The sequence below is a fragment of the Lissotriton vulgaris genome, chromosome 6 (assembly GCF_964263255.1).
Source record: "Lissotriton vulgaris chromosome 6, aLisVul1.2, whole genome shotgun sequence".
NCBI lineage: Eukaryota > Metazoa > Chordata > Amphibia > Caudata > Salamandridae > Lissotriton > Lissotriton vulgaris.
Genome location: NC_141694.1, coordinates 1256736739 through 1256759697, shown reverse-complemented (window position 1 = coordinate 1256759697; position 22959 = coordinate 1256736739). Strand labels below are relative to the sequence as shown.

At 42.9% G+C, this 22959-nt stretch overlaps 1 protein-coding gene across 1 annotated transcript in view; it reads right to left on the bottom strand.

Annotated features, from left to right (window-relative positions):
- Nucleotides 1–22959, bottom strand: part of LOC147708720 (uncharacterized) — a 241214-nt gene that overhangs the window by 62951 nt on the left and 155304 nt on the right. Inside the window, exon 12 of the mRNA XM_086927370.1 lies at nt 10787–10876. Within this exon, the coding sequence (XP_086783496.1) occupies nt 10787–10876 (90 nt within the window). The remainder of the gene's footprint in view (nt 1–10786; nt 10877–22959) is intronic.

Sequence of the window (22959 nt, the reverse complement as noted above, 5' to 3'; positions counted from 1 at the left end):
CCTTCAAACTGTCTTCTCAAGACCCAGATCTCATGACCATTCTCTCATCAAGGTTCTGATATTTGGAAAATAGATCTCGCAGGAATAACCTCAGGATATTGGGGATCCCCGAGGGGTCAGAGGAACAATACTAGACACTATATAGGTGTGTTGTTTAGGGAAGCCTTTCTTACACTGTGGGGCTGGGACATGGAAGAGCATGATTAAGAGAACCCATTGCTATCCATTCTCACTTCCTCGGTATTCACGGGCCATCCTGATATATGTGGGTAACGTCCTCCTCCGTTAGGAGATAAACAGGGCTGCTCCTCCAAGATCACCAGTGAAAGAGGCTGGAGTAGACTTTTTTTGTTCAATCAGAGTTCTCTCATAAGACTGTAGTTCGGCGTTGGCAGCTGAGAGAGCATATCCCGGCACTTCAAAAGCTAGGTGCTTCGGTTTCATTACTGGAGCCAGCAATCCAATCCTGTGCATCCAATATAAGGGGCATATGTATTCATGTTTTGAACAGCCTGAGGTTGAGTAGCTCTTGACCAAGTCGGTGGTGGAAAATCAGGAGACTAATGGATCTGGCTGATTCTGTTTTGTCTTTTTCTTCTTGATTCTTTTTCCTTGTAGGTTGTTACAGAGTGGTTTACTTAGTTTCTTGGGCACGCCTTCCTTTTTTTCTTTTTTTCTTTCTCTCTGCTAATGGAAGCTTTAGGTCTGCAGGGTCAGCTGACACTTAGATTTGATTTCATGAAGGTTTCATGAGGGTTCTTTATTAATTAATTATAGCTCTGGGGAAAACATTTTAGGTCCTTTGGGCGGTTGTCTTGTGCGGTCTCTGCCCTGCCCCTTTAGTTCTTTTTCCCACATCCATCCTCGGTCTGCGGTGCTCCGAGGGGGAGGGGAGTTTATGTGCTCATGTATACTACAGTGCTAATGGTTTTCTTTTGACCGGGGGTAGTCAGCCCTTTTTCTGGGCCTTGCATGGAAGGGATAGGGTTAGGGGAAGGCTGGGGGTCGGGGCAGTGGCGGGGCCAAGGTCTGGGGCCACTTTTGTCTTTATACAGATTTTTTTGTTGGAATGTTTAGTCTGGTTGTAGGAAAAAAGACCGCCTTATGGTTGTGGACGGTAAAGTTAGGACCAATAATTATCCTGTGCTGTTGTTCTCTTTCAATGTGTGCTAGTTATTCGATCAAGAATGCCAAGGTTTCGCCTGCGGTGTGGTACTGACCAGCATTTTCATATTATTTCATGGAATATCAATGAAATATAGGCTTCTTATAAGCGAAAATTATTTGAAGAGGTGCTACACTATCTTCATCCACATTTAGTTGAAAACTTAGCTCTTGAATAAACAGGCCTCTCTTCTGGATGATTGCTGGGATCAAGTCCTATCCTCACCTTGTTTCACTTCTCTCAGAGAGGGATTGCCCTACTGGCTGGGGATAAGAGCTAGACACTCATCAACCCCTATATAGATTTGGGTGGATGATGGCTCATAGCAACAGTCAAGAGGGGCCAATTACGCATTATGACATGATTATCCTGTGGTCTTTAATAGTCTGCTTTCAGAGCTACATCAGCGGTCAAAACAATTGATTATTTGAGGGGACTTCAACATCGTCCTTAACCCATGGATAGACTCCTCTTTTAGTTGTCGAGGGCTAAATTCTTCTTTGAGAAGCACCTACAGCTCAAATGAAATGGCTAGGGCTACTTTGTAATGCAAGTAATGGAATCTTATGCTCTGGTGAATGTCTGGCAATATTCTCAGATGACAGAACATGAGTTTACATATTTTCGCTCCTCTCGTAAAAAAAATCTCAGATAGATATGTTCCTTGCTAGCGAATGTCTTATGTCCCATCCTGGGGCCTGATTACAAGTTTGTCAGTGCCGCGCCTGTTCTGCCCCGCAGCCGCACCGCCAATCCCGTGGCCAGGTCACTCGCCAGATTGCGAGTAATTCTTGTGTCTGGCGGGCTTTTATTTGACGTACTCATGGCAGTGCCTCAGAAAATGGGCACAACAATGGGAACGGCAAAAACAGTTCCTGCGCGGTATGGCATGTATTGACCATGTTGTGCAGGAACTGGGGTGCATGCACACGGGGGGCACATGTAGTGCCCCCTGCTTTGTTTCCCCTCCAGCACAGTTTTCAAGGAGGAGGAACCACCATGAACAATGTGGCGGAGAAGAAACTTGCAATATGCTTGGCAGGACTGCAGCGGTTCCTTTAGGCATATTGTGGCCTCAAGACCACCGCAGCACTGCCATGGAACAGCGGTTCCCTGGCTGCTGCTGGAGGCCATTGGCGGTCTGACCACTATAATTGTAACAGGGCGCTCGGAAGACCACTGCATCCCTGCGAGTCTGGCGGTCCGTGGACCGCCAGACTTTTAATAAGCCCCTTAGTATCTCCTTTAACTCTGGGGTTATACCTGATCACAGTTCTTAGTTTCTTCACTCTTTTGTCCATCCTGACAAATTGGGATATAAACAAATGTAAGCATCTCCAGCATAGGGAATTTGACATTGAAGATATAAGTTGGTGAGCTTTGTTGTCATTAGTGCAGACCAGTTCATGCCAATATTTTGATGGTCAGTATTGGAAACTTCAAAGTTAGTGACACCCAGTTAGCCATTAGTTTTGACATCATTTGTTATAGAAGGAAGATCATGAATCCCTCATCTATTTCAAAAAATGTCAGTATCTAGTGGTCGAGGAATGAAAGTAGCATAGTAATCCATTTTGAAATTCAGTACAAAACACACCCTGACTTACATAAAATGAAATGCTAAAATGGACATTTATGGCACATGTGTTGGAAGATTATGATTGGTTCATATTGCATTTTTAGAGAAAAATGGAAAGTTGAAATTACTCCTTATAGCCTGCCAGTTATGACAGATCATCTGAATAAATTTAAATCTAATCATGTTGAAGTATTTTAGAGAATAAAATTGAAATATATTGCTTTTGTTTACGATCTATCAGTTGCAATTCATAGTTAATCAGAGTCTGTTTATTTACAACTGATTTGGAATCTCCAGTAATCAGACTGAATACAGATGTGCTGCTCAAATAAGAAGCTCTGTAGACTGGTCATGCTCGGGCTCTTTGCCCGGCTTACAGGAAACATTTTTTCATGAGAGAATCTTATATATTTATTTTGAGTTAAAATTGTCAATGCATGCTTGGGTTTAATTTATAAAGATCAAGGATCTTGCCACTCTTCTGCATGCACATAGCAAAGATGTGAATTGCTATCCTGCTACAGGACTTTTCGTTCATCAAAGGATCTCATTATTTCTGCGTATCTCTAAATTGTTGTGGCAGCAGTTACTTTGTGAATGTTTAGCTTGAAGATATTTCATCATAGCAGAGCTCAGCATCCTGAATTGCATAATCTAAATTGTTCAATTTTCCTTCAGATTTCAGCTTTAAATGTGTCTCACACAAATAACGTAACAGAAATACATCAATGGAGGATAAAGGAAACACAAAAACGTATAAATAATTGACATCCCCTCTTACTTACGCAGTCTCCCTCATCATTGTGCAGTACGACACTGAACATCACAGAGCTGCTCCACTGTGTAATTCTGTCTCGGAATGGCCTGACTGATAGCCGTAAATACACAAAAAGAGAGCCAGGCACAACCCAGTACAAGGCCCACCTTCAGTAACCGACATCTCTGCCCTCCACAAATGACCCTCTCATATCACTAGGCCACACTTCCCAAATCACTAAGCTTAAGTAAGTAGTGGCTACATAATCATCAAAATAGTCTTTATGACATCATGTGGAATGGAGGATGAAATAGCATTTACCTGGAATGCTATTGGCATCAGTAATCTTTAAAGATTCACTCACTTTGAATAGATCTGAACATTAGAAGAGTATGTTGGCCTTTGTACTTCATAGCAGTACCTTCAAGGGAGATGTTACTGAAGCTACAAGTTGCAAAATATGCAGAGAGCACAAGGTTATCACTTTGCAGCTATATCTTCAGTTCTGCAATATTCGGAGGTTCCTTCTTCTCCGTACACACTGGCATGTATCAGAACTCCTAGCACAATTACTGCTATCCTTAAGGATTCTTAATGGAGCATTCAGTATGCATTAGATGGAGAAGCCATTGAAGGCAGTTCAAATAGACCATTAAGTCTATGGAGAAAGTGATCTGTTATTACCCCTGGTCGAATCTTTATTTTGACCCATGAGATCCACCAATCCACAGAGTTAGATTCAAGTATTTTGGTACATGCCACCAATCATTCAGGAAGATGAAAGGAATGCTGTAGGGAATGAAGGCTCTTGCTTATTTCTTCATAGTTTAGCCGACCGATTTATGTCAACCTTCTACAAGACCCTAATCTACAGAATAGATTTGAGCAAACCAAATGTGGTGCTGAACAGTTCAAAAGCCTTCAAAAGACCATTGTACTTTCTATGTCTGTAGGGCGATGCTACATCGGTGGAGAAAGATGCCCACAACTGGAAAATAAGTATGGCTTTTTAGTTAAAAAGAAATCAGGAGTTATATGTTTTCTACTTGTTTTCCTTCTGCGTTTCATTCTACTTTAATGTGTGCATGTGTGTGAGTGTGCATGCTTGTGTATGATTTTTTTTTGTGCAGATTAATCCTGCTTATTTACATTTGACTTTTTTGGGGCTCTTTTTAGGGAGATGAAAGAAACATGCTCCCTGAACATAAATTGGTTAAAAAAGTGTTCCTACAGCTAGTATGTATTGCATGGGGAAAAAAATCAATGTGTCGGAGGCACTGGTGTTGATGATTCTTGGCTACCAGTTACTTTCATTAGAGGATCCACATTGCCCACCCATGGTAAAATACTGGCCCTACCATAATGGCAATATTTCTTTGCAACTTGTAGTGGTCTATCCCCTAGTACTATAACGGCCCTGGGACAATGAATCTTGGAAATTCTTGGGCATCCGTGATGGTGCAAATCTCTAGCATAACAATAGTCTTAGAGAATGCTGGATATTCTTGACATATTGAGAAGTGCCATGGTCTGATGGGTCTGCCATAGAAAATGGAACTAGGATGTGACTGAGAGGGATTGGCTAAACATGTTCTTTAGTATGTTCTGAAAAATGTCTATTTTATATTTGTTATGATGTCTATTATGTAGATGTTAAAGGTAGGAGTAGGACTTTCCAGGAATTGCCATGTGGTAAGAGTATCCTAGAGGGTATGGATATTACCAGGACAAACAAGGCATTCCATTTGTCCCCTTATATGTGGTGTCACTAGGGACAGGTACGTTTAAAACGGCCAACATAAAGTTCAAGGCCAAACAGAATTCTTAGAAGCTTATCGAATTTAACACAAATTTCTATTGGGTGGGGCACTGCTGCAGGTGATATGAAAATATCGACTTTGTTGAAAAATTAAGCAATCAAGCCAAATGTTATGTTTCAGGTAAAAGTATTGCAAGGTAACTGAAAAAATGTTGTTTGAAAAATGTGTACCAAGATAAGTGCAAAAAGAACAATTGATGGACAGAATGCAGAACAATGTCATACATTAACCCCAGTACAGAGATCTGGGCCTGAATCCATCGTTTTTTTGCTCACCATGCCATTCCCGTTTGGACCCAGCCATATGCAAATTAGTCATGCACCTTGTGCCCAATGGGAACAGGCCAGCCCGAATTGCCAGCCCAGGTCCTCCCTGGACTGGAAACAAGCATCCTATGACCAGTTTTGGGTTTTCAGCCAGGATAGCTTGACTCCAAGGGCACGGAGAGCACGGGACTCAGGTCTGAGCATACCCGACCGTTGACAAATGCAAAAAGAACAATTGATGGACAGAATGCAGAATAATGTCATACATTCAGGCCAGTACAGACATCTGGGCCTAAATTCGTTGTTTTTTTGCTCACCATGCCATTCCAGTTTGGACCCAGCCATATGCAAATCAGTCCTGACCCTGTGCCCAATGGGAACAGTCCAGCCTGAACTGCCAGGCTTGGTTCACACTGGACTGGGAACAAGCAACCTATGACCGGTTTCGGGATTTCAGCCCTCATCACCCAGGATAGCTTGACTGCAGAGGCATGTAGAGCAAGGGCCTCACGTCTGAGCATACCTGTCCCACTCGGGGGGACAAATGCAAAAAGAACAATTGATGGACAGAACACAGAACAATGTCATGCATTCACCCAAGTACAGAGATCTGGACCTAAATCCATAGTTTTTGTACTCACCATGCCAATTCAGGCACAGGGTCAAGATTAATTTGCAAATGGCCAGGTCTAAACTGGGGTGGCATAGTGAACAAAAGAATGTTGGATTTAACCCAGATCTCTTGACTGGGGGGAATGTTTTGATTTGTACTGCATTCCATCCATCAATTGTGTGTCTTTTACTTTCTCACCCAAAGTGCTTCAGGTATGCCCGGACGTGAGTCCTGGGCTCACTGTGCCACTGGAATCAAGCTACCCTGTCTGAAGAGGGGTGAAACCCCTAAACCAGTCCTAGGATCCTTGTTTCCGGTCCAGGGAGAACCTGGCTTGGCAGTTCGGGCTGGACTGTTCCCATGAGGCACAGGGTCAAGACTAATTTGCATTTAGCCAGCTATAAACTGGGTTGGCACGGTGTGCAAAAGAATGATGGATTTAACCCAGATCTCTTGACTGGGGGTGAATGTTTTGATTTGTTCTGCATTCCGTCTATCAATTATGTGTATTTTGCTTTCTCACCCAAAGTGCGCCAGGTATGCCCAGGTGTGAGTCCTGGGCTCACTGTGCCACTGGAATCAAGCTACCCTGGCTGAAGAGGGGTGAAACCCCTAAACCAGTCCTAGGATGCTTGTTTCCGGTCCAGGGAGGACCTGGCTTGGCAGTTCGGGCTGGACTGTTCCCATGAGGCACAGGGTCAAGACTGATTTGCATATGGCCAGCTATAAACTGGGTTGGCATGGTGTGCAAAAGAATGATGGATTTAACCCAGATCTCTTGACTGGGGGTGAATGTTTTGATTTGTTCTGCAGTCCATCTATCAATTATGTGTCTTTTGCTTTCTCGTCCTTTTTACCACAGGTATGCCCAGACATGTGTACTGGGCTCACTGTGCCACTGGAATCAAGCTATCCTGACTGAAGACGGGTGAAACCCGAAACCGGTCCTAGGATGCTTATTTCCGGGCCAGAGAGGACCTGGCTTGGCAGTTCGGGCTGGACTGTTCCAATGAGGCACAGGGTTAAGACTGATTTGCATACGGCCAGGTCTAAACTGGGATGGCATGGTGAGCAAAAGAATGACGGATTTAACCCAGTTCTCTTGACTGGGGCTGAATGTTTTGATGTGTTCTGCATTCTGTCTATCAATTGTGTGTCTTTTGCTTTCTCATCCTAAGTGCACCAGGTATGCCCAGATGTGCGTCCTGGGCTCACTGTGCCATTGGAATCAAGCTATCCTGGCTGAAGAGGGGGAAACCCCGAAACCGGTCCTAGGATGCTCGTTTCTGGTCCAGTGAGGACCTGGCTTGGCAGTTCGGGGTGGACTGTTCCCATGAGGCACATGGTCAAGACTGATTTGCATATGGCCAGGTTTAAACTGGGGTGGAATGGTGAGCAAAAGAATGATGGATTTAACCCAGATCTCTTGACTGGGGGTGAGTGTTTTGATTTGTTCTGCACTCCGTCCATCAATTGTGTGTCTTTTGCTTTCTCGCCCTAAGATAAGTGAGCATGAATAGCAATGAGTGACTCTTGGTCATGGCATTATTAGAAAGACAAGGAATAGGGCAATCTTTGTTGTCATGCTGAATAACTACACTAGAGACCATTTCGACATTGCTAGCATGGAAAGACAAGAGAAACATTCAATACAAGGTTCCAACTCACTTACTAGCATCCCTTATCACCTACCATTTCTCTTCCAGCATTATGATGAAGGGGCGTAACCTTTTGGGTGCTCCAATGTGCCATTACACCTGTGGTAGGCCAAATGGGTAGCTGGGAAACATATAAAAAAAAGGCATCAGGCAAAAAGACTTCAGAAGCTGACTGCACTAAACATTATTACAACCCCTCTCCTCTCAGATCAGTCTACAGACCCAACTCTCAGATAGGTGGAAAGATAATCACAGGACATTAGAAAACTGAATTGTTTTTACCTGTAATGTGATTTGTCTAGAAAAGGCGTTTTTTTCATTTCTTGTTGTTTGAATATGCACAAATGTCTGGAGAAAACTACAGCCTATCAATTGTCTCGCTCAATATATATCCAAATGTATCTCAAACATTTATCTCAATCTCTATCTCTCTCTCTCTCTCTCTCTATATATATATATATATATATATATATATATATATATATATGTTCATATACACGCACACACATGTATAGCACACAATGCAGTCACAATTATGTAGTTACAAAATGGAGCAGTATAGGCAAATGCTCCATTGAAAAATCTTTTTTAGATTCCACCAAGACCTTGGACCCTGCAACAAATTTGGCATGATAATTTCCACCATGCCAAACTGTGTACAGTTCTGTACAGGACAAAAAAAGTTAAGAGGAGAGTTGAAAAAGGTAAATATTCTAAATCCAATAAATGTCATTGCTAGCTGACCCTTTGAGAGAACAGCTTGGACAATCCCTTACTCGTATAAGAAGAATGTGTTTTCTAGAATTCCATATTCAGCATAATCAAGCATTACTTTTTATTTCACTGCAGGCAACTAAACGGTATGATCCAATATTTTACTTACTATTGCCAATAACATTTGTCTGTTTGAAATCAATCTTTTCAAGTTTATTACCCCAAAGTAAGTATGTAAAATAAGAAAATACATAAAAGGTAACCTGTAATATGGTCCACTGGCTATAGAGGAGTTCTGGTGACGTCATATACGAAGAAGGGAGGGAGGGCAAATGCTCTGCAAACACCAAACAATGAGTTTGAGTCTGAAATTGGATTGCCACTCCCCACTGGACTGGAAAATATGGTGTCCCTGTTATGTCAAAAGTGCTGTCACTATTTACAAAAAAACAAAAAGGGAGTACTTTTATTTTGTAATGGATTGTGAACAGTCGGTTTAGGTTTAGGGGATTTTGAAAGCGCATGGCTGCCCTTGGGCATCCCAGCGCTGAGGTGAGACAGTACAGGCAGCTGTTTGCGCATGAGTTTAGGGGAAAAGCCATGTTTTGAGTCTTTTTTTTGAAGAACGCTTTGTTTTAAATCAGTCGGAGTTTCGGATTCATACTGTTCCACAGTTTAGGTACCAGGTGGGCGAAAGACATTCCACCCCACCTGGCTCTCTTGAAGCTGGTGGGATTCATCAGAAAGTTAGAGCTTGACCTGAGGTGGCGAAGGGGAGAATAATGTGGGACCAACTTTTGTATCAGGGTGGGGCCTCTCCTATACATGGCTCTGTGAGCCAAGCTTATGGACTTAAATTTGATCCTGGCTTGGACTGGGAGCCAATGAAGCTCCCTCAAGGAGGATCTGGCTGATTGATGTTTGGGTATATTCAACAGCAGCCATGCAGCTGCATTCTGTACGACTTGGAGTCTGTTCGTAAAGTATTTAAGAGAGCCAACTGTCAGATGAGGTCTTAGGCACTTGTAAATGGTGATGTGGACATACACGGTCTACAGATCTAGCCAATAACCTTGAAAAGTGGTTGTGATTTGAAAAATATGTTTACTCTGTGTAGGTGCAGGAAAGGAATGTGAAGGGAGTGTGGGGTAGTTTGGAGGAGTGAAAGAAAGGATGAGAGATAGACTGCTTTGCAAATTGTGCATTGTAAATATTCATATATGTAAAGAATAATTGGTGGCCTTTATTAATCCTTGCAAAAACAGAGTTAATTTGGCATTGATAAACTTAAAGAAAAAGTCATTTCAAAACCCTGAGGCCAATAAGATTTGGATGCTGTAAAGAAGAGATTAACGGTTTTGCTTTGGATGGGGGCAGAGTGCAAGGGATGAGATTGGCTTTGTAGACCATCCACCATTGCTAGAAGCCAACTAGATAAAATGTACTGGGACAAAGACAATACTAAAAAACATGGTGCCTTTGAAATCATCTGTCACTTACCCTTTCACCAGTGTAAAGTATTAAGCTATTGTTCAGCCTCATCATTGCCTCTGTGGTGGGCCAACGTGGCTGTTGAAGAGGTAAGAAATAGCATGAGGCAAAAAATACTCCAAAGCCCACTTCCATTATCCACACAACACCATTTGAAAAACCCTCATCAAAGTGTTTAGCACCACCCACATTTAAGAAGGTGAGTTTATCTACCTGATGCAATCTCATAAATTGCATGAAAAGCATGTAAATGTAGAAATATGGATGTGGTTAAAACTAGCGAGCCAAAAAATATCCAATGTGTCTGAAGATCTATACCTGTTGAATTTAATTAAACTTTATTTTTAGGGTGTGTAGGTGAGGGAGGAAGTGCCAGAGAATGAAATGGGGAAGCTAAAAGTAGAGTGATGTTTAATCCAGACATATGGGGAACGAAGAGGAAAGGGGAAAGAATTTGCCAGAAAAGTGGCATAGTGGAATAGTTAAGTGGGCTTAATGACAGTGCAACAAGTGAAGATAGTCCAAGGTTTAGAGGTATTATTGTTTGGTGAGAATGCTAGGAACAGCTTTGTTTAGAAGAAGGTCAAGTTAGTTATGGATTGGGAGTAGGGTGTGTGAAATAACATTTATAGTGGATCCATTGTTAAAGAACATGCATGGAGGGCAAATGAAACACCCAAATACCTGGCTCCTATTCCTCCATTAAAATAATTTTTCACTTACCCATACTCTTCCAGCAATATGAAGTGGGATGCGCAGAATCAATGGAAAACTCCTCTGTCCCATGCGGTGTCTTGAAAGGCATACAGGAAGCTGTAAAGAATCCAAAAATGACTTCAGCAAAGATTAAGGCCAACTCCAGCCTACACTAATGAGGCTCACGTTCCTTCTCAGCCCACTACTTTGTATTTGAGGATATCAAAATAATAATATTTTACTACCATTTTATAACAGAAACATGCTTGAATATATATATAGTATGTGTATATCATCAAGTTATACACACACACACATACACACATATATATGTATGATGATTTCTGCACCCTGCACTTTAATGGCAAAATAAAAGAAGCTATTTCACAAGCCTGACTCCGGACGATCATTGTTGTTTGCGCGCTGGGAAAACGGGCAGAGGGGCTGACGTTTTTCAAGTTGGAGACTAACATATATATGTATATATACATTTATATATAGAAATATTTTGAAATATATTTATTTATGCCTTGGTACATGCGGATGCAGCGGCTAGCCAAATATTCACTCAGTATGGCCCTTTCTTTTGAGTTGTGTATCCTTCTGTTCAAAAGACATTTTTTGAAAACTTCCCTGGGAAATAATGAAGTCCACATAAACGTTTTTAGTTTTGCAGATTTTGATGAGTCGACATCGCGTCGGGGGAACGTCGGAGGTAGTGAGCTACAGAAGCTCACTGAATCCCATGTCAGGTGTTCTCTTGCACCTGAATGTGTATTCAGAATTTGTGAAGTTAAAACAGTTACTAAAGTCTTCTGAATATGATAATGTAAGAGTTTTCAAAAGTCCACAGACTAGATACACACTGCATGGTATGTGCATGTGTTTTTTTCCCCTAAGATGTCTCTAGCATTCCTCTAAGACCTTGGTAGTCCAGCGACAGCTTATGAAGCTTGCAAGATTCCACAAGTTCCTTGAGTGACTGGGCCTAAGTCAGCAGAGATGGAGTAGGCTTCTTATATACCAAAGAATATTTATCATGCATTAAAAGTTACTCTGGCAGAGTAGTTCCATGTATTATGGCAGCTTTGGGTGCTAAGCTTCAACAATGCAATCTTGATTCTCGACATTCCTACCAATCTAGTCTGTGACACATTTCTGGTCTGTCAATACCATGTCCTGGTCTTATCATTAAGGAGTACAAAGATTAAAATGAAGTCAGTAGATAATGGTAAGAGTGAGGAAAGAGTTTGGTGGCTCTGGCAGAGGGCATCGAATTAACTGCAGATATTTCTGAAAACGTTGTATTCCAAATCTTGTATCATAAAAGGCATCATAATTCTCCTAGACTTCTTTTTAAAATATATGTAAAGGACACCATGCTTCTACTTGTGACTGACATTAAGATGGGTGCTGCCATTAAATATGCATTTACAAAACCGGGGAAAGTCCTATTTACTTTTGCTCAGTTGAAGTTTGTACAAGCCATCACTCTGGGTCTACCTCATTAAGAGAAAGCTTGCTTTCAGGTGGTGATGAGATAAACAGTTTCAAAGGTTTGCGTGGAATTTATAATTTATCCAGAAGATCCTGGTGTCTTTTATATTTAGAGTTTGAATGGCTAGTTCAGCTGGTAATGTTGGAATCAAAAAAGAAAGAAACAGCAGTGATTCACATAAAATCTTCCTCATACATTTTGGCTATAAGTATATGGTAGTATTGCATAAGCTACGCTGTCTTGAGAAATATTCATTGTAAACAGTCATCTATTTAAATAATCAATTAGTAGCCTTTATTAAGCTTGATGAAACAGCATTCATTTGAAGTTAACAAACCTTTGAAACATTATTGTCAAAACTCAAAGAACATAATAATGTAAACACTGTTGGGTAAAATCCATTGAAGGGTGAGGCAGTAAGATAAGACAATGTATGATAGAGCAGATTATTTAGTCAGTTATAGAGAGGGACAGGTGGCAAGAAATGACTGTTTTTTTTTACTACATATTCATAGAAACCAAAAGATAAAATGTTCTGAGGCAAAGGAAATACTCAAACACATGGTGAAGGAAATGCTCAAACACATGGTGGCCTTTGGTGCCCCGTCTTACCCTTTCGCCAGAATAAGGTAGGAGGCTTCGGCTCCCTCTAATTATTGTGGCTGCCGGGAACCACTGTGGCTGCTGTAAAGGTAAAAATTGCTTTAGGCAAAACATACTTTAAGGCCCACTTTCACTTTCCACACCAAACTCCACCTCCATGACTACAATGAAAGACTCTCATCAAACTTTTCAGTGGCACCCAAGTTTAAGTAGGACCATGATCACACACAGTTTGTTGCCAGCAACCTTGTTTCTAGTAATTCTTGTGAAGTAGGAGATGACAATATTATTTTGCTGTAAAGTAATATCTTTAGCCATGGTACCCTTAAGGGTTTAAAGGTTTTAAAGATTTCCAGTGTCAGAGCAGTGTATTTGGCTAGTTTGCCTATAGGTATTCCATGAGTATAAATAGACTGCATGAAGTATTTTTCTGGCAGACAAATAATACACGCAAATATGTTTAAAGAGAAATAACAGCAAGGATGCATGTTCACCTTGTTAGGATGTAAGGGAGTGGACAAGTTCATAGCCAATGGAAAGAGATGGATCCTAGTAAAATATACTAATTCAAAACAACAAACGTAGATTTAGAAGATTAATGAAAGTTACATAATTTTGCAGAGAAAGGTGAGGATTATCGTTACATGTGCAAGTGATGTTTTCCTAAACATCAGCCTGCCTATGCAGTGTGTGCTATTTATTGGTACTACACTGATACATGCTTATTATTTTTTGTAATTGCATTCTGATCTCACTGCCCATAGGCATGTGTTCACTAATGATGAAGAGTGTCCTGAGAGTTCTCATCTAGAGCTGATTGTAAGGTATTATCCACAACTGCCAACTGCAAAGTGTGTTATGATTAGTTAATACCATCTGCTCAGAGCATAACCCATTAATAGACTACCATGTATGTGAGTGGATATGACAAGAAGAACAGGCAATTAAGAGCTTTTACTACTGAGTATGTGGAGAATACATATATGAACACCCCTATAGGAAGGCCAAAACAGCCAATTGCAACTGCTGGCTTCCAGACCTTCATTGAACCTGGAACACAGGCAAATAAGAATACTTAGTGTGATCATTCTACTGCCTTGGACTTGCTGAGCCAGTTTCAGTATTCCAGGGAACATTTTAATAATTATATTAATCAAAAAATGTCCATCCACTTGAACAATAGCTGAAGATGAAAATCTTGAGAATTTAATACCACGCACAGAAAATGTATTTTTGGTATTGTTTATTTCTAAGAATGCTCTTTCACTGACTATACTAACAAATAAAAACAACAAAAATTCAGACATGGTACACAAAAATCTTTATTTCGATGTTCCTCAAATTAGCTAGACATAGATTCCCTTCAAATGTGTTGCCATGAACAACAGGCATTCAATCCATACGGCCTCTCAGCATCAATCAATCAGTAGGTTTGTTTAGCACTTCTTGTCATGCGTGAGGGTATACAGGCGATGGCAGGGTCCAGTTGATTAGCCAAATAGTCAGGTTTTCAGGACTTTCAGAACTCTGGAAGAAGTAGGGAAGTCCGGAGGTAAGGGGGTAGCTCCTTCCATGTCTTTGTTGCTAGGAAGGAGAAGGCGCGACCTCTGCATCTGCTAAGTCAGATGCAGGGTAGGCATGGGCGGAAAATCCGTTCCGCTCGCGGATTTTGCGGATTTTCGGGAAATCCGCAATCCGCGAGATTTGCGAATTTCCTGAAAAATCCGCAAATCCGCGAGCAGCGGATTTTGCTCGCACTGCTCGCACTGTTCGCGTGAGTTCGCGCCCCGCGAATAAGTGCGAAATTGCAGAAATACGATTTTAGCAAAACTGAAAGTAACTACTTACCAGGTTCAAAAGTTCAGGCTCATCATTAGTAGCCATTTCCTGTAGTGCTTCCTGAGGGGCCCCTCCAGAGTTCAGTTGCCAGTTGCAACTATTATGTGACCCTGCTCTGAACCTCAGAATAGTTACACATATGCCACAAAGGTCCTGAATTACAGCTAAGGGAGACAAGCAGGAGCCAGGCTGGAAGTTAAAATCCATTAATCAGCCCCTAATTCATTATTGTCAGTTGGGGCAGGGCAGGTGTTGTAACTAATTTTGCAACAATGAAAGCACTTAGCAAGTGCAAAAGATCATTAATCAGGGCGCACTAAGGAAGCAGGTGCCAGCTAAAAAAATATTCTGTGACACATTAATCAGCCCCAAATTAATTCAGGTCACTTGAGGCAGGGAAGGTGTGCTTTGCTTTGCCAAAAATAATGTACACTGGACAACCAGAGGGTGTGGTGATGAAACAGAGGGTGGCATGGGTGGGCCAGAGGGTGGCATGAGTAGTCAGAGAGTGGCAGTGGTGACAGAGAGTGGCAGTGATGAAGAAGAGTGTCCCAAACAGGTTGGACACGTAGAAACAACAAGTTCGCAAAACTTGCGACCCGACAGGTAAGTTCGCAAATTGCGAAATTGTAAAAACCCTCGCGAACTGGCAGAAACACGGGCGAACACAAAAAAAAAAAAAAATCCGCAAATTCGCGGGAATTCGCGGATTTTGCGGATTGCGAGTTTGCAAATCCGCAAATTCGCGGATTGCCAATCCGCAAAATCCGCTCATGCTTAATGCAGGGTGAAAGTTAGAGACGGAAGTGGAGCGGAGATGTATGGTGGGCGATGTAAGTACAGTTGATGGTTCAAGTAGGTGGGTCTGCAGATGTGTAGGGCCTTGTATGCGTCGGCCAGGAGCTTGATACCTAGCATCTTTTATGTACAGGGAGCCAGTTCATTTCCCTGAGGTAGGGGGAGATGTGGGTTTGTCTAGGGAGTTCTAGGGCGAGTCTGGCTGCTGTGTTCTGTATGGTCTGTAGTTGGTTCGTATTGTGGTCAGTGAGGGTCTGAGTGAAGAGGGCCACCATGATGCATCCGAGGGGGAGCTTTTGTTTCTGAAGATCAGTACTCCTGTCTTGTCTGTGTTGAGCTTCAGGCAGTTGTCCTTCATAAAGTTGGCAACGTCTGTACTGCAGTTGTGGAAGTTGTTCTTGGTGTTGGTGGTGTCTTCATAGAGAGAGAGGATGAGTTGTGTGACATCGGCGTAGGATATAAGGCCAGTCCATGACTTTTGATGATGCTGGACAGAGGTATCATATAAGTGTTAAAGAGGTTGGGGATGAGCGAGGAGCCTAAGGGCACTCCACAGATGATTTCCTTTGGTTCAAAGGTGAAGGGTAGAATTATATTTTGCATTCTTCTGGTGAGGAGAGGCCATCCATCCAAGAGCAGCTCCTTGGATGCCCCTGTTGGGCAGCCATGTGATGAGTGTGTGGTGGGAACCATATCGTAGCCTTCTAGAGGTCTATGAGGATCAGAGTCACAGTCTCTCCTCAGTCGAGTAGGGATTGGATGTCGTAGGTAGCCGCCATGAGGGCTATCTTGGTGTTGTGGTTGCTGCGGAATCCAGACTGAGAGCAATCCAGTAGGAAGTTCAGTTCCAGATGTGAGGAGAATTGTTGGTTGACAACTTTTTCTATTACTTTGACCGGGAATGAGAGCAGAGAGATCGGTTGAATTCACTGGTCTCTATTAATGGTTTCTTTAGTTGGTTGGTTGACTTTTGCGTGTTTCCAGTGTTTTTGGAGAAGGTGGCTGTGGCTATTGATGTGTTAAACAAGGCAATGAAAAGGTGGCTGATTTCATTACAAGACCGGAGGCTACCATTATGCAATAACCTTTTATTGCTGCCCCAACATCCAGCTCTTTAAAGAACAATAATACATTATAAAGCAATAGAATGTCCAAACAATATGTATGTCCAGAGTCATCATCCTCTTTTATTCGTTGCTTCATTACAGATAAGTACTTCTGCTATTTGCTTGTCTGTTGCTACTTATTGATTGCTGTTAAAGATCATATCTAGTCTTTAGTCATAGTTTAGGACTGCCCTTCCAATTAATAGCTGGGCCTGATAAGTTTTTAGGGAATTGAGTTTAACCTTTGTTAATATTGTGTCAATGCTACTGCTTGACTTGTGTCAATACCTGCTTGAAAGACCGCTAGTCATTTGGCTGAGTATATTTGTGTAACACGAGGGTCCAGCCTGCAACATCCAGCCTCTTGGTCCCTTATCGGCTTCTTCGCCAATAGTCAAACTGCTTCTATTTCAGTGGCAGCTTTCAAGCCGTAACACCACTTGCTCCTCAGTGCGATCATGGACCCACAGCAATCTCACACCTCCTCTTTCCACTACTTTGGGAAGGGGGCGAATGCGGAAGCTTTGGGTTTGTGATCGGGCAAGTATTTGAATATAAAAGATGACTAGAAATCCTCAATTGGAGATTTCTGGCAGGTTGCCTGGCAGAGTTGGTGGAGGCCAAGTGCAACCCTTACAACTAAGATCCAAGCTATTCTGGACTGGGAGGATCCAACAACATAGAATCAAGTCACAGCATTCCTTGGTTTCACTGTGTATTATAGGAGGTTTGTGAAGGGGGTATGGATCCATTATGACACCCTCACAGAACTCACATCCAAGAAAATGCCCAAGAAAGTAAATTCACCAGTTAGCTGTCAAACGGCTTTTGACACCATGAAAGAGGCAATGTGCTCAGCACCCATTCTCAAAACTCCAGACTACACCAAGCAGTTAATGTGCAGACTGATGCCTCTGAGCTAGGGATAGGAGCGGTCCTATCTGAGAGCAATGATGATGGCCAAGACCAGCCTGTTGCTTTGATAAGTAGGAGGTTACTCATTTGTTACGGAAAGCCGTTTAGGAAGTTGTCAGGTTGTCCCGTCACAGTCCGAAGGTTTTGGACTCCATTACCCATTGGGCAGTGTGATGCGCAGAGATGCGTCCTGAGGTGTATTCGACGTCAAGGCGCCATTAAAGGAAGTACGGGTAAACAAGCGATGCCGATTATTCTTCTTGGATCCAGTTGTGACGCTGGTTGCCGGTTCCCATTCTTGGACTCGTTATGGTGTGGTAAGGGTGCCTTAGCACCGGCTTTCATTTACGAACTGTTCTTGATGAGTTTTGCTATTTAAAACATTTCACACGCGGCCGTGATGGAAACGGCTTGGGTGAATTTACTAGCATATTAAACAGTAACGTGTAACCAAAAGGGTTGTGGGTTCAAAAGAGCAGCGCTACTACAACCCACAATGGAACCAGTTTGGGTGTATTAATTTTGTGCCACTACCATAAATGTGCAACGTAACGGCATGTCTGAGTTCTAGTGTGCTGTGTATTGTTTGTTGTTTAAACAGCCGTGACGGAAACGGCGCAACTCTTGGATTGTAGTGTGTTCATAATCCACAGTGAAAACAGCTGTAAGTGTGTACTTGGTATTTTGGAGGATGCACTACTAGCAGAAGCCAGGTTTACAAATGGCAATTGTATAGTGCTACATTGGAATGGTATGACAAAGCCGTGTTGAGAAACGGTGGATAAAAACAGTAAATATTGTATTGGTTCTTATTAACCAGCAAATTCCCATATACTGGGTTGTGTGTTATTTGGAATCCTTGTTTGCTTTTGATTCTTTGTCTTTACTATTATGTTTTGAGTAACATGGGGCATTTGAAGTAAGTAGTGAGAAGCTCCCCTGTGAAGTGCAATACCCTGATTGTAAGGGTGGGTACACGGATAAAAGATCACTCCTCTTTATTCCTGGACACACACTACATGCTGATGTACTGTTTAGTCTTTTTTGTATATTCATGTTCCTCTATGTCTTAAAAGGCGAACATGGAAAAGATAGAGCCATATGCATTTCATGATTATAATGAAGACCAGGTGCTGTTGTTTTCTCTTACAGGTAATAGAGAGTGTAACGCATTACCTATACCAGTTTGAAAGGGATAGAATTGTGTTTAGCTAATGTTATCTAATTGTTTGCTTTCTTTCATTGGTCTCCCTCCCTGCTGTCCCCATCCTTTCCTTCCATCACTTGATCAGATCAACATTCTGTGCTGTAAGAGCTTCCAGAATTGAGAAGTTCAAGAGGTTGAATGCCTTTTTTGCAACAAACCAACTCCGAGGTATCAAACGATCTACGTGTGAAGCTTTCAGAGCTGACATCATCAGGGATCAGCTTTGGAGTGCCATTGAGAGGGAGCGATTTGGTTTTGTACCTGAAGAAGATGAGACAATACCTGTTTGATGCTCACTTCACAGTTCAAACTGACCACAGACCTCTCAAACGGCTAATGCAAATGAAAGGTGAGAATGCCAAACTTTTGAGGTGATCCGTCTTCCTACAGGGAACAGACTTTACAGGGGGGTGGCTCTTGCCTGGCCCAAAGATGGCTGCTTGCTAAGTGAGCTCCGCTAACTGCCACATCGATCCTTCAGCTATTAGCTATAATTATCCTGGTTACTCGCTCGAGATCCTGAGCGTGCTGTGCCCTATCGAAACGCTCTGGAGGCTGTAGGAATGGAGTAATTCGGCACGGCCGGGCTGCAGTTCTCGGGCCAGACGCTGCTTCCCCTGAGCCGCATGACGCAGCTGCTGAAGAGGACGACGATTCCTGCTGAGGCGGGGGCGAGCGTTCACCCGGCCCTCGCGACCATCGAGGTGTGGAGACGGCTGGACCCCCTGGTTGGTGGCAATCCTTCTGCGGAGTGAGTGGTGACTCTGCCGGCGACCGGGCTGCTGAGCTCTGTGGCGTGTTTGGTGAGTCGGAGGTCAAGGCCAAGCTGCGGAGATGATCTTTGACGTGCGGCCTAACTGGCACCGACCTGGCGTGCAAGCCTGCTGGCAGACTACCTCCGGAGTGGATTCTTTGGCATTAGGCGAGTGCAGGGGGCCTGGATTCGTTACGAGCATTACACCATTTGCCTCATCACCTGGCGGGAGCGGCCCTATATCCCATTATGGGATTGCTACTGTATTGGGGATGTACGTCAGTACAACGCGATCTTTTAGATCGCGGTACTTTACAACGCTGCCATTAGAACGCAAGTTGTTACAACGACTTGCGTTGGTGTGCGCGGATTGAGGATTATTATAATTTTATATTCCAACACCATCCCACGTAACTGTAGGGAAGGTGTTGGAATATAAAATTACAATAATCCTTATCCAACAGTGCCATCCAGCGCAAGTCGTAGTAACGACTTGCGTTGTAATGGCATTGTTGTAAAGGTACTGCAGTGTAAACACCGCATTGTAAACAATGTTTCCCGTATTCGGTCCTGGTAGCTGTGCATGGACAAGCAGTGCCACATTGCATGGCAACAAAGCGGGGGTCACACTCCAAGAGGGGCATGGTGGATCTGAGCCTTCCTTGCCTTCATGGTGAACTATTAAGCTGCCTAGTGTGAAACCCTCATGGGACATAAGCCGCCCCCGGGAGCACCTCCTCGACCTGTAAAAGCGAAGTTACTTAACTTCAGAGACCGGGATGCGGCGCTGAGGAGGGCAAGAGAACTGGGAGATTTGCAACATGAGTGCTCTTCTCTCTCTTTATTCCCGGACTTTACTATCAGAGTCCAGGAGGCCAGGAAGCAATTTGCGCCTCTGAAACGCAAGCTGCAAAAGCAAAAAGTAGAATGCGAGATGCTGTATCTGACGCGGCTGCGAGTGATGTTCGATGGTAAAGCAAGGATATTTCTGACCCCCAGTCCCTGCAAAAATCCCTCAAAGATTGGGACTTGAACGGAAAGCGCAGGAAAGACAAGATGGCGGATGATCGGGCTGATGGAGCGGATGGAGGACTTGATAAACATGACTGATGAGAAACACTGCACTGCAGACTTTTATGATAATTTTCCCCGTGAATAGATAATCTGTGCAGGATTGGGGTGATTGGACCTTTAGCTTTCAGGGAGTGCCTCCTTACTGTGAAATATAACTTTATGCCGAAATGTATGATTCTGCTGACCCTTACTCGCATAGGCCAGGCTTAATGGTACGGACTAAACAATTGTAGTTTTCTTACTATATGTACTAGTAATTGCTAGTGAGGGGGAAGAGAGCAGCTTATGCCTAATTGGGGTTAGCATGGGATGGGTGGGGGGGGGGGTTGGTACATTTGTTACAGTTCACATGGTCACACTGGGCGTGAATGATTACGGCATCACATTTGTTATAGCAGCTAGGATTGTCAGAACATGCGAAAGTGAAGAATGACGCACAGTGAACATGAGGAGGGATATAGACGAAGCCTGCAATTAATGACATGGAACATGAGGGGCTTAAATGACCATAGAAAATTGTGTAAAATTCTGGCGTACTTGAACAGAAAGGAGGTAGACATTGAGCTGCTGCAAGAGACGCATCTTGCCCCTAATAGCGCTATGCTCGCGAGGTGTAACCTAGCAGGGCCATTCCATGCAGGCGGCTTCACCTCACACTCCAGGGGTGTAATTACCTTGGTTAATCCCAAGTCAGGCATACAACTTGAAGAATGCAAGACTGATCCTGCTGGTTGATTTGTAACCCCAAGATGTCATGGTAGGAAGGCTGACTTTCAAATTCTAAATACATACAGGCCTGACTATGATGACCCTCAGTTCTACCATTCACTGTTAACATACATTAGGGGCTGTCACCCATTGCCACTAATTTGGTGTGGGGATCTTAACTGCGTGTGAGATCCGGCGCTTGATCGATTGAAGAGACCCTCAGATTTTAGAACCATTGAAAATAATGTTGAAAGAGTGCTACGGGGAAGCTGATAGAGAAATCAAGCAAATGGGGAAGTACACATTGGCCAGATCCTATGGTGAGGGAGACAGGCCGGGCTCAGTGCTGGCGGCGATTGCCCGCTGACGGTATGAATCTGGAGTCACCCAAGAATTATTAGATGAGAAGGGAACTGCCCTGAAAGAGCAGGCGGAAATAGTAAATAGATTTGGCCAATATTATCAGAACCTGTATAGATCCAAAGTTACCCCAGACAAAGAAAATATAGTGAACTACCTGAAATACATACAAGTACCCTGGCTGATGGATAGCCACGGAGAGTATCTCATGAGACCTCTAGATGCTGTTGAGATCCGTATGGCACTCAACTCCATGCGGGATGGAAGTGCACTTGGCCAAGATGGGCTCACTGTGGCCTTTTATAAGGCCCATACTTGATCACTCTACCAGGAGATGGAAGAACATGCCATAATGCCCCCCTCCATGCGTGAGGCACTGATCGCAACCATATTGAAATCTGACAAGGCTCCCCAAGAGTGCTCATCTTATAGACCACTATCATTGATAAATGTTGACACTAACATTTTTGCTAAAATATTGGCCAACAAACTGACCCCGCTTTTGGCTATTTTGGTGGGTCCTGAGCAGGCCGGCTTTGTACCTGGCCGTACAGTAGCCGACAATCTGATAACAGTTTTTGCGGCTCTACAGCATGTTAAACCGGGTGTCAAGGTGGCAGCAGCTGAAAATGCCTTCGATTTAGTTGAGTGCTTTTGGGGTACACGAAGACTCTGAATAAGAAAGTCAGGAGACTGGTCTCCATGGGTCTACTCTTTTACAAGGTTTTGGGGTCTATATGTGCAATATTTGTTGGCGAAACAAGCTGATATTGGGGATAATGACTGAATGTATGTTGTACGAGGTTGCCCCCCAAAAAATGAATATTAATAAGCCATATGAGTCTCGTATTAACAGATTATGATAGCTTAATATCCTACATGTAATCGCTTGTACTCAGAATAGTGAATTCTGCAGACTGTCATAGTATGGTTCTAGAGTATTTTATCCCACTGTGCAAACCCTGACTGTAACATTATAATGCTATAATGCTATTGTGTTATGTGACAGCAATTGTTGCCAGCCACTTGAAGGCACGTTTGTGATGTATATTCTGCTCTGTGTACCAATGTGAACTGGGTTATGAAAATTTATAAAAATACATTTAAAAAAAAACAAAAAAAAGGGAACAGACTTTACAGTAGAGCACCGACCTGGGACTGCCCATGCCAATGCAGATTGACTTTCCAGGTTCTTCCACTTATGAAATGAAAATAAAATGTATAAAGCGTGACAATCACCCAGGGGTATCTAGGCACTAGCAGACACGGACAAGCTAAAAATCTAGCAGATATCAAGATTATTTACTAGATAGCCAAGTTTTTAGATTCTTCCTGAAT